This window comes from Gadus macrocephalus, chromosome 21 (assembly GCF_031168955.1).
Source record: "Gadus macrocephalus chromosome 21, ASM3116895v1".
Taxonomy (NCBI): domain Eukaryota; kingdom Metazoa; phylum Chordata; class Actinopteri; order Gadiformes; family Gadidae; genus Gadus; species Gadus macrocephalus.
The window spans coordinates 8,880,795-8,893,437 of record NC_082402.1 but is presented as its reverse complement, the minus strand read 5'-3'; the positions used below and the strand labels follow the sequence as shown (position 1 = coordinate 8,893,437).

At 43.3% G+C, this 12,643-nt stretch overlaps 1 protein-coding gene across 1 annotated transcript; it reads left to right on the top strand.

Moving 5' to 3' along the window:
• Nucleotides 1-890: 890 nt before the first annotated feature.
• btbd9 (BTB (POZ) domain containing 9) lies at nucleotides 891-12,635 on the top strand. Its single transcript, XM_060042315.1, has 11 exons — nucleotides 891-1,142; nucleotides 1,424-1,631; nucleotides 2,215-2,578; nucleotides 2,944-3,211; nucleotides 3,734-3,953; nucleotides 5,396-5,515; nucleotides 6,544-6,653; nucleotides 7,273-7,462; nucleotides 7,662-7,769; nucleotides 9,201-9,279; nucleotides 9,982-12,635. Exons 2-11 carry the CDS (start codon nucleotides 1,447-1,449, stop codon nucleotides 10,180-10,182), a joined length of 1,845 nt encoding a protein of 614 aa, XP_059898298.1. The 5' UTR covers nucleotides 891-1,142; nucleotides 1,424-1,446; the 3' UTR covers nucleotides 10,183-12,635.
• The last annotated feature ends 8 nt before the right edge of the window (nucleotides 12,636-12,643 follow it).

Sequence of the window (12,643 nt, the reverse complement as noted above, 5' to 3'; positions counted from 1 at the left end):
TGTGTGTGTGTGTGTGTGTGTGTGTGTGTGTGTGTGTGTGTGTGTGTGTGTGTGTGTGTGTGTGTGTGTGTGTGTGTGTGTGTGTGTGTGTGTGTGTGTGTGTGTGCAGTCATTGCAGACGGTTTGCTCATTTCACGGAGGAGGGCAGAGAGATGGCAAGAGGAACTCCACCACCTATCTTCGGTATCCCGAGGAAGCGCAAAGTGTCCAAAATGGAGGAGACAAAATATTTATTTTTTCTTTATTTCTTTATTTTTTATTGGTTTGTTTGAAGAGAAGAGCAGAAAATAAAATTGATAATAATGGATACCAATTCCAAGAAACATATTATTTGAATCGAAATTAAATCATATATTGATGGTTATTAAGCACACAATATACACCGCAAGAAAAAAAAAAATGCAGTAGTTTTTTGCAAAGCAAACAATTTCTGTTTGTGACACATTTCTTAATTTGTCACATGAAGTCGTTCCCCATTTTGTAATACTTTTCCATCATTGCCAGTACGTTTTCTTTTTTATTATATCAATATTAATTTAAACAAAAATAAATAAATATAAAGAGAAAAGTCGACTCTCTCAAGCTTTCAATTCAATCCTGTTATTTGTTAGTTTTAATCCGACTGTACATTAATTTGAAAGAAAGGATGAACCTCAGTTTTGTGATTTAGATTTTGTGATTCACTTGACCTCACTCCCAGAGGTCCACCACACATCCACATAAATAACGTGAAGCATTCCGATCTACATTTGATTTCAACCTTCCATGTTCAATCATATCTTACATTTTCGAGTTTGTGAGTGTCGTTTGCATTATCAAGGGAACTGTCTTATTTTTCGAGCATCTTCAATAGCACTTTTAATTTGGAATATTTGTCACTTGAGTCCATCCTCGAACAGGAAGTAGTCATTTGAGCTTGTTGATCCACTTCCGTTAGCATGTTGTGGTTGTTAAATCCCTAGACTGGTTAAATCTGTAAACGTTTTTTTGTATCGCTTAGGACGGGAGATAAGTGAGAGGTGTGACATAACCAGGAAACAGAGGGAAGCGGGCTTTGGCCAGTATTTTATTATTATTTATCCACCGCAGCTGTGCAAGTAAACACAAACGGTGTAAGGTTAACGTTACCACAACGTTGCTAGGTAAGTTGAATGGCTACTTACAAACCTGTGGAGGTCTTGTGCGTTATAATGTGCAGTATAACGTAGGTTGAGTAATGCAAACATGAAAATGGTATTAATTGTGCCTTATTCCGTACATCTAATTTCGTTAGCATGCAAGATGTCAGCAGCATCGCTTTCATAACCACCTAGCTAGGAAGTGTATGCAACATCCCCCTGTAGCGGATATCTGTCTGTGTTGATTTATCTCATTACTTCTTTAATGACGAATGCTATTCATTTGTGTTTCTCATCCCTGCCAGATGTGACCTTAGAATCTGTTAACATGAGTAACAGCCACCCTTTGCGACCACTGGCCTCTGTGTCGGAGATAGACCACATCCACCTGTTGTCAGAGCAGCTCGGCGCGTTGGTTCCCGGCGAGGAGTACAGCGATGTCACCTTTCTTGTGGAAGAAAAACGGTTTCCTGCCCATCGGGTGATCCTGGCAGCTCGCTGTCACTACTTCAGGTAGCAGCATAGCATGTCTAAACATACGGTTCCATACCTCAGGAAAGCGGGTAATTGAAGATGCATCAACAATAACAATGTGATCCAGAGGGCGTCAACAATTCAATATCTTCTTCTATGACGTTTCCCCTCCAATCTACAATTGTACATGTTTTCCTTTAAAAAATTGCTGGTCCATTTTTTAATCTTGCAAAATTCAGTAGCCCTCAGACCATTTTGGCCCATGACGAAGCAACTTGAATAATGAAGTTTAGGGGGACATGTATAATAGTAGCATGTAAACAAAGTAACTTAATCCTTCATGGTGGGGCAGACATCCATAATGTTAGTGTACGGCCAAGGAGTATTTGATTCCAAAGGGTGTCTACTTTTGGATTATAAAAGGTTAAAGAAAATACTAAAAAGGTCAGGTTCAAGAGACGCATGGTACCGAACTAAAATCTGTGATGTGAGCTGAACCGTGACTCACTTATGCCGGTACACCCCTAGGTGTCGACACACTTTAAACAAGTCTAAACGTTAACACCATACGTTAACACCATAGTTCAGACGTAGATAGTTGTCATGTCAATCCCCGCCACAGGGCGCTGCTCTATGGGGGCATGAAGGAGTCCCTGCCGCAGGCGGAGGTGTGCCTGGAGGAGACGCGTGCGGAGGCCTTCTCCATGCTGCTCCACTACCTCTACACGGGCCGCGCCAGCCTCAGCTCTGCCCGGGAGGAGGTGCTGCTGGACTTCCTGGGCCTGGCGCACCGCTACGGCCTGCAGCCGCTGGAGGACTCCACCTCGGAGTTCCTGCGCACCGTTCTCCACACCAACAACGTGTGCCTGGTGTTTGACGTGGCCAGCCTGTACTCTCTGAGCGCGCTCAGCACTGCCTGCTGCGCCTACATGGACCGCCACGGGCCCGACGTGCTGGGCTCTGACGGCTTCCTGACGCTCTCCAAGGTAATGGCCGGGTGTGTGTGTGTGTCTGAATGTCAAATGTGTCCCATATGAGTCATCTGTTTAGGTGTTCTTTGACTGGGGCAGGCATGGTGAGTAGATGGGTTATGAGTACAATATGGACCGAAGAAGTGATGCTCTGTGTGGCACACAAAGCATCACTTCGGTAGAACCAGCGGTGTCTGATTTAGAGCACTTCCTACTCTGAGACCCACGAGGTAGATTAATTTAAACCTGTGTGTGTGTGTGTGTGTGTGTGTGTGTGTGTGTGTGTGTGTGTGTGTGTGTGTGTGTGTGTGTGTGTGTGTGTGTGTGTGTGTGTGTGTGTGTGTGTGTGTGTGTGTGTGTGTGTGTGTGTGTGTCCCAAGGCCGCCCTGCTCACAGTCGTCAGGAGGGACTCGTTTGCCGCCACCGAGAAGGAGATCTTCCTGGCGCTGAGCCGCTGGAGCCGTCACCACGGCGACGGCGAGGACTCGCAGGAGGTGATGTCGGCGGTGAGGCTGCCGCTGATGAGCCTGACGGAGATGCTGAACGTGGTGCGGCCCTCGGGCCTGCTCAGCCCCGACCAACTGCTGGACGCCATCAAGACCCGCTCTGAGAGCAGGGACATGGACCTCAACTACCGGGGCATGCTCGGTCAGTACCCCGCTACCCCCAAATAAAAGGGGTTCCTATGAGGTGAAGTTGAAGTTCCATGAAAGAAGTCTGTTAAAGCCGACAGCTTGGGGGAAAAGCACCAAGATTGTGGCTATGAACTTTTTTATTTTTGTACTGACTATTTACTATTTTTAAAAGGGTCTTGGTCCAAAAGGTTTCATAGATAAGAGTGAGGTTATAACTTTTTTGTAATGCCATTTTGCTGCAAATTGTACAGCTTCCTAGTTCTGGGTCAATCAATAATAATAAATTAAATGTATATAGCGCTTACTATGGTACTCTAAGACGCTTACAACATATACCACAATAATACTTAAATGCATACAGAATGGTGCTGGCGTACTTCTGTATTCTTAGCTAGTACCAACTTGCTGTCCACCATGCTAGTTTCACACAGATAACATCAACGCCTCCAGCATTAACATTGTAGTGTTTATATATTGTTCTGCGTTGGTTTGTATTGTATTATATAATATAACGTGTTGGTTTATGTGTTTCCAGTCCCGGAGGAAAACATTGCCACCATGAAGCACGGGGCCCAGGTGGTGAAGGGGGAGCTGAAGTCAGCCCTGCTGGACGGAGACACCCAGAACTACGACCTGGACCACGGCTTCTCCAGGCACCCCATCGAGGAGGATGGCCGAGCAGGCATCCAGGTGAAGCTGGGCCAGCCCTCCATCATCAACCACGTCCGCCTGCTGCTGTGGGACCGCGACAGCCGGTGAGAGAGGGGGGAGACCCTGGACATTACCGACTGAATGATGTGTAGCTTAAGTTCACTGGTCACTTCTTCTGATGGGAAATCTATCTGCTCAAAGGGCCGAAATTGGTGGGTGGAGGTTATTCTTGGTGAGGGGAGGATATACAAGTTAATCTAAAAATATATATATATATTGTGAAAAGTGACACTCATTACACCCAAAGTGAAATTTTCTTAATGATTATGGCTTACAGCTCATGAAAACTTTTAGTATCTCAGAAAATTTGAATATAACACAATACAAGTGAGAAAAGTCCCTGGAACCTTAATACAGAACGGTTGGCTTTCTGAAACGTATGTTATTGTATATGCACTCAGTACTTGGGTTGGGCTCCTTTTGCATGAATTACTGCATCAATGCGGCGTGGCATGGAGCGCAGCCTGTTGCACTGCAGGAGGTGTTATGGAAGCCCAGGTTGCTTCGATAGCGGCCTTAGGCTCGTCTGCATTGTTGGGTCTTGGGTCTCTCATCTTCCTCTGGACAATAACCCATACATTTTCTATGGTAATGCAGGCAGGTGCCATGTCCTGCTGTAAAGTTTAATCAGCATATCCATAAAGCTTGTGAGCAGAAGGAAGCAGGAAGGGCTCTAAAATGTCCTGTTAGACGGCTGTGTTGACTTTGGGCTTTGGATAAAACACAGTGGACCGCCACCAGAAAATGACATGGCTGCCCAAATCATCACTGACAGTCAAAATTGACTCTGTTTGACTTTGCCTTTGGACCACTGAGCGACAGACCAGTTATTTTTCTCCCTAGTCCATGTAAGACACTTCTGACATTGACTCTGGTTTAGGAGTTGCTGACACGAGGAATGCAACAGTTGTAGCCCATGTCCTGGATATGCCTGTGCGCGGTGGCTCTTGATGCACTGACTTCTGCCCCACTCCACTCCTTGTGAAGCTCTGGCCTTTGCTTGACAATACTCTCAGGGCTGCAGTTATCCCTGTTACTTGTGCACCTTTTCCTATTCCTACCACACGTTTTCCTTTCACCCAACATTCTATGAATATCCTTTTGATAGAGGTCTCTCTGAACAGCCAGCTTCTTAAGTAATGACCTTTTGAGGCTTAGCCACCTTGTGGAGGCTAAGTCAATGACAGTGTCTGCTGCAAAACTGTCAAAGTCAGCAGTCTTCCAAATGATTGTGAAGCCTACCGAACCAGACTAGGAGACCATTTTAAAGGCTCAAGAAACGTTTGCAGAGGCTTTGAGTTAATTAACTGATTAGTTTGCAGCTCCTTGAGTCTACAATTTTGAACTTTTTCACAATATTCAAATTTTATCATGGCAAATCTCTGTGTAAGACAGGATTTGCATAGTATTGGGATAGTTATAATTTTCCTTATCAGTCCTAGCTCTACCTTTAGTCAAAATAACAAGTGATTTCCTGTGTCTTCAGGTCCTACTCCTACTACATCGAGGTGTCGATGGACGAGCTGGACTGGATCCGCGTGGTCGACCATTCCAAGTCCCTGTGTCGCTCCTGGCAGAACCTCTACTTCACCCCCAGGGTGTGCAGGTGAAGCAGCACTGGATATGTACACCTTGGTTCACCCGGGGTTGTATGACTATCATATAAAACCTTTGTTTCCATACATTGTGCATTCCCATTTTGTTTTGGTGGGCCTGATGTAACATTGGTTTTAGACACTTTATATTGCACTGTTTCTATTTGCTTAATATATATATATATACACCTAGACCTAGCTACCTAGCTCTTTATATCTATAACCCTAGATGTCTGTACATCTTATAAAGCACTATGTTTGGATAAACCATATGTGTACACACTATAACACGCTAAGTATTTAGTGTAGGCATCTTTAGTGTAACTGAATTGCCCTCCAGGGACCTGAATGACCCTTTTGTTCTATTAAGCCAAACAAGCTGACCTCAGTTCAACTTTAGCACTAAAGCTGTGTATGTTAGACTTAACAATGCCCAACTATCCTACCCGCACATTTCAAGTGACTTTAATATAAAATGTACATTACTTTTCAGAGGCACAAATGCCCATAAAAAGTCTCCAGTTAACTATGGTTGCTCAAGATGGAGACAAGCGATTAAATGTAGTTTCCCTTTGCATAACCTGAAACATTTATGCAAGATCTCCCAAGAAATTGGATATCATTTTTTTTCTATTATAATACGCTATACCTTTATTACATGGTATGTGCTGTTTTTGTACAATTATTAACAACATTGCCTGTGTTGCATACAGTACCCTGCAGGCAAACATTCCCCAATTCTCCGAACTTCATGCTAACTACCGTTCTTTGACCCTGAATGACCTCAAATACATATAATGAAGGAATGATGACTACACAGGCTACAATTGCCTATAGTTGGAGACATCATTCAACCTAAAACCTTTGTATGTCAAGACAACCCCTCACCTGGCTGAAGAAGCTAGTTGTCCATTTACAATACTACCTCACTATTTTTTATTGTTCATTTTAATCAAGCCAGTGAGACTGGCAAAGATGTGCAAAGTGCTGTCCTTCCTCTTGAACAACGCATCCTCTGCTTCTCCTTTCATGTGTGTAGGTACGTGCGCATCGTGGGAACGCACAACACAGTCAACAAGGTTTTCCACCTGGTGGCCTTCGAGTGCATGTTCACCAACCGCTCGTACACCTTGGACAACGGCCTCGTGGGTAAGTTCCTGAAGACGCCTAAGATATGCCCCCCTCTTTCGACATCTAAAATGGGGGCAGTTTGACTAGGGGTTAGGGTGAAAAACTTCTGGTTCTGGTTTTGAAACATAATGTCTGAAGTCTTAATGACAAAAAAGAATCACTGTAGGACACTTTGGATAAAACTGTCTGCTAAATGACTTAACGGTGGGAACTTAAGTGGGTGCATGGCGTGGACCCATGTTAACTAAAAACCCTTTGTCTTTAGCGGGAAGGACTTGGCAAATAGCAGTTCAAGACAATATTGGCCCCCAACGTACCACCAGGTGTGATGCTGATTAGCCATCACAAGCAATTTCAAAATCGACCCTATAGGGATATCCCACAGGGAGACATATATAATGGATCATTTAGAAATGCATCCCAGTTGGTACGGTCCACTGGGTAGGCTGGTAGGTTTAAATCACTTGCAATGGATAATCAACTACAGACCTGGTGGTAAATGAGGGTCCTTTTATAATATTGGGCATGTATTCTCATTCCAATGTCTATAGCCCGGGTCATTTGACGTCCGACTAACAGAAGCTGAAATCAGTTACACCGAATAGCCAATCAACAGCTTTTTCCCTCCGCTCCACAGTGCCCAATGAGAACGCAGCAACCATTGCCGCCTGTGCCAGTGTGGTGGAGGGCGTGAGCCGAAGCAGGAACGCATTGCTCAACGGCGACACTCGTAACTACGACTGGGACTCGGGCTACACCTGCCACCAGCTGGGCTCCGGGGCCATCGTCATCCAGCTGGCCCAGCCCTACTCCATCAGCTCCTTACGGTCGGCCTTTTGGTTTGATGCGTGTTTTAGAAAATAAAAGCCCTCTGAGACCTCGGTATGGCCGGGTGGTTTTACAGTCGAGCAAAGGAGGTTCTTTAGGAGACACAACCGTAACGTAGTTGGCTTTTACTTCTGAAAGTCGCCAGGTCCCACGTGTTGGTGATGACTAACCAGGTGACTCCGCCCCTGTGCTGAGCAGGCTCCTGCTCTGGGACTGTGACGAGCGTTCCTACAGCTACTTCATCGAGGTCTCCACCAACCAGCAGCAGTGGACCAAAGTGGTGGACCGCACCAAGGTGGCCTGCCGGTACGTGTCCTGTTCCGACTCCTCTCTCCTGCCTTCTATCATACCTCCTATCTCCTACCTTCCATCTTACCTACTCTCGACTAGGGATGGACAAGGTTATTCGGTTATTCGAAATGACCTGGGTATTCGACTTTAGCTGTAGCGGATTTTAGATTTTTTTTTGCCTAAAGTTAATTAAATATTATTCATTAGGTATATTAATTACATATCGTTCATTAAACGTGTATACTAATGCCATTTAAAATACGTAAAGTAGAAAGAAAGAAAAAACACAATTGCAATGCATCAGATACATTTTTGTGCCTTTGCGCATCACGTAGTTTAAACTTGCAGGCAGCGCGCACACTAAAAGAAATGGAGACCAACATAAGCTAAGTGTTGAAATAATTTGACCAGATTGGTGAAAAAAAATTGAAATGCAAACTCTTTGCAATGCAAAAATACTTGGCTATACCAGCAACCTCCGTTCCAGCGGTGAGTCTTTTCCACGGCGGGCTTGATTGTAAATCGCCTCCGCACCCGCCTATCCCACGTAGATTTGCTAATTTTTTAAACAAGAATTAGTGATGCAGTAGGTGGGCTTATGTGTTATGTTAACTGGAAATGTTTTAGACATACTGTATTTCCATCTTACACATAATATATTTTTGTTGATGTTCTGTTGTATGCGCATAATGCGAGGCAGGCCTATGCACTGCAAGTGCTGTTGATATCCAAGCCCACCAGTACTTATACTTTTTGCTGTTGTGCTTCAGTTACTTTAATCTATTCAGTTGGTGCCTTAGATTTACTCAAATCTAATTTCAGTTTGTGCCTTAAGTTTGCAATACTGTTCATTCATATTCTTGTCAAAAAGGATGGTTTTGTTTCCACTCATTCATACTGATTGAGTGGTATTTTCCTTCTAAAATGCTCAATAAATTGAACAAATTGGATTTGATTTCCTTATTTTTTTGACTAATGGATGGAAAACAAATATATTTGTTGAGTGAAGGCCAGATCACCGAAGCCCTTCAGGCTACATTATGAGTGCGCTACACTTCATTTTTTTTGAGTAACCGGTAAACCGGTAAACCAAAAAAAATAGTCATCGAATATTTGAATATTGATATGGCCATCCCTACTCTGTACTGCACGCTATCATGATTTACTCTCTTCTCCCTCCTCTCCTACCAAGTTCCTCATCTCCTCTCCCTCTTAGCTCCTCCCATCCCCCTTCTCCTCTAGCCTTGTTGTGTATTGAAAATCTTTACACAAGTGTGTCTCCGACGATACAAGTGAGGAATAGTATTTTTGTGTTCAAAACGTTAATACCTTTTACATACTTCCTTAAATCAAAACATTTGCCAATCCCCTAGATTCCCTTTCATAGGATGACAAGGTAGCGTTATTCTATCCATATTTATTTTTTTCTCCCATGATTTCTTGCAGGTCGTGGCAGACCCTGAAGTTCGAGAAGAACCCTGCTTCCTTTATTCGAATTGTGGGAACGCACAACACAGCCAATGAGGTTAGAGGGTTGCCTAGGACGACTATTCACCTCACTGGAACATTCGTAGTCCCTTAAAGCTTAGTTATGGATCCACGTCGACGCAAAGCAAGGGGGTTTACGGACCCATTACGTCCTTGTGGACCCTCCTTGCGTCCAGCGCAAGGGTCTGACGTGCGCCTCCCAAGAATTATAACCTTGCGTGGAGGCGACGCAGCAGCAAGGGCTGTGATTGGTCCGCTCATTAAAACCCGACCCACAACCAAAACAGGTTCACAAATGCGTCGAAGCGTCTGCATGGTCATTGTGTTGCCTCGACGCCGGGGAACCATAACTGAGCCTTTAGCATCACGTGTGCCAGTGTCTTTGCCGCTTTGGTTAGCTTTATTTTTTTTTACAATTCTTCCTATCTATAGCTACATATTCCATGTCACTTTTATGTTTTTGAAATTGTATCAACCCACCCCCCCCCCTCCCCCCGATGTGTGAATGATGGAACTTTTTCAAGTGTTGTCTCTAATCACTTTCTATGAAAACGTATTTTATAAAGACAATTTCGTAAGAAACTAATTCTGAACTCCACGAATCTTTCCCTCTCTCATTCTATGTTGTCTGTCTCTCCCTCTGTCTCCTTCCATCACTTTCTCTCCCCTGCCCGCTCTATGTCTCACTCTTTCCCCCACTATCCCCGTCTCTCTGTGTCTCTCCCCCGTTCCGCTGCAGGTCTTCCACTGCGTCCACTTTGAGTGTCCGGCCCAGTTGGACTCGGAGATCAACGAGGGCACCCCCGGCCCGCAGTGTCCGGAGGGGGGCGGCACCTCCTACCTCCAACCGCGACCCCCACGACCTTCACGCACACACAGTCTGGTCCCCACACAGCCCTCTTCGTCCTCGTCCTCCACCTCCTCCCAACCTAACCACTAAGAGATACACCTCTCTCCTCTTCCTGCCAACCACTAAGAGATCTCTTACTTCTTATTGTCTCCTACTCCATCTCTCCATTGCCCTCATATCTTGATATATACTCCACTCGGTACTTTGCCGTAACCCAAACCCAGTGCGAGTCGGTTTTTACCCATAATTCCTTGTTTGTGCTGGCTAAAACTCCAGATACAGAACTGTATACATCCATAGCATTTCGCCAGTATCACACGTTCACATTTCTGAAACTGGGCGAAGGTCGACACTTCTTTTTCGTCGGTTAGCGTAGAAATTTGTTTCGTCCATGGTGATTTAGTCCTACATGAAGAATACCAAATTGTGCGGGGCTATAGGCGGAAAGGTTTATCTAGGGATTGATACGGTTATACCACTAAAAGATAAAAAAAACAACCCCCAGGGTAAAAATTATTTTCGGAATTTACATTTCCTAAATCTATATCCACTTTGAACATATTTTTGCTACTTAAAAAAAGTGACCAGTCGTTACACTTCTATCTTCAGAATATCATCCCTGAAGACAATTACTGTTTTTAGCAAACGGCCCCCTCCCCCCATATATAGCCGGTGACTCCTATCCTGTAAGACCTCCATGCCAGCTATTACTTACAACAGAAGAGGTGTCACTTGTTTTAAAATGGCCGCTGCGTCTGTTTGTTACGACAGAAACATGATTGCCAAAGTTTTGCGGTGTATGCCACCATAGTTCATATCCCGCAAACGGCACTTAAATATGCAAATTTATGCATTTGGTCAAATCGATCAAGCTTCTCTGGTAACACGGTATACTTTTAATTGTTCGGCTCCGAAATCTAAACTCAAATGTAAATCTTTTATACTGAAAGTATTTTTACTAGGCACTTGGAATATTTTAGCACAAACATTTTCGGGGGAGAGGGGGTGGCAAAAAAAATGTATCTGAGTTTGGAAACTTGGACCAAATAGTTCGCACTGGGCCTTGGGGATCTGAGAAATGTATTTAAGTAGTAAGACAAACGGCTGTAGAAGGCACTTTAACTGACGACAATACTGACAAGCAGCTGCTGTGTGAAGTACAATGCTGGCTTGCTATCCAATGGTAAACCTCTATTGTTTTGGTTGTTCTATTTTTTTGTTTGATCGAATGAAGCTTGCTGCTCTAAATATGTTTAATGTTAATTAAGTTCTCATCAATCTGTTGATATAACTATTATTGTTCTTATTTTTGTTTAAAAACAGTTGAAGCACTTTGAGCTTTTAGTGCTGTGGTTTGCATTTTTTTTTTGACCTGGTTCCGTTTTAGTTTACACCCCTCGCCTACACTCTTGCAGTGCACGTCATGGAGTTGTTTAAGCTATTTATTTAACCTCCTGGGTTACTTTAATGTTGGCATTAAAAGCCCCAACATGGATGTCTTTTGGGGCTCTGAACCCCCTTTTCCGGTATCCATGATAGTATTTCCTTTGGTCGATAACCAGAGCTGAGGGAGGACTTCTTGGTTGACATTGCTGTAGAAAAATAACGTTTGATTTAATTCATCCAAGGTCACTGTATATGTATACAAATATAAAATATATAACAACAATAATATTGGGAAAGAAATAAGTAAAGTATATAGGCCTATTTATTATTTTATTTTCCTTCATATTATTGATAGTATTATGTGTTACAGATACATTGGAATGCTGCTTAAGCCACATCCGCATTTGAACTGTGAGGGCTTTTGGCTCAATGTTATTATTCATGATTTATTCCTAAATATTATTATTATTTTTATGACGAAGACAGTGTCTCGGTTACCAGAATGAGATGATTCCACTCAACCGAAAGGGTGGGCTTAAATGACTGGCCATGCAGTCAAAAAGCTGTTTGAGAGCTGTGCAGGTCAGAGGTTACACACCAGGTTGAGTGTGAAGGCCTGTTGGGCATTGCTGGGAACATGAAAATGCCCTGAACGCTGTTTGAACCCTCTGTTAAATCTAGGCAATCCATAGCAAGGCTGCAGACAGTTATGGAAATTAAACAACACAACTGTTACAGAGAACAGAATTAAGAAAAACAGTTTTAAACTGTCTACTCATCTCATTCAAATGTTATGATTTTTCTGGCTGTTAATTATCTAAAATATGTTCTGGTCCGTAAGCCCTGGTCATCGTTATTTCACTGCCTCTTAAGAATGCATTGCCTTTAAAAAAAAAAGTTATAAATAAGTATGATCAAGTGTTTGTGCTTCAGGATTGCTTTTCCTATGCCACTGCTCTATTTTTCTTCAATGACTGCAGTTTGTTTATGACCTAAAGTGGAGTAAGGTGTTGATTCGGTTTGATTAGACATTAACGTTATGATGCAATGATATGTCATGGATCTTCCTTAAATTCACTAGCCTACTGCTTATATTTGTTTTGATTGTTTTGGTTTTCTTTATAAAAAAAAAATTAAATAAGTGTTGGACCAAATTATTTGATTG

Excerpts from the sequence above, each read along its gene's own strand:
- btbd9 (XM_060042315.1), top strand. The coding sequence starts at position 1,447 with ATGAGTAACAGCCACCCTTTGCGACCACTGGCCTCTGTGTCGGAGATA. Across the intron at positions 1,632-2,214 it reads GCTCGCTGTCACTACTTCAG|GGCGCTGCTCTATGGGGGCA; the intron begins GTAGCAGCATAG and ends TCCCCGCCACAG. Across the intron at positions 2,579-2,943 it reads GCTTCCTGACGCTCTCCAAG|GCCGCCCTGCTCACAGTCGT; the intron begins GTAATGGCCGGG and ends GTGTGTCCCAAG.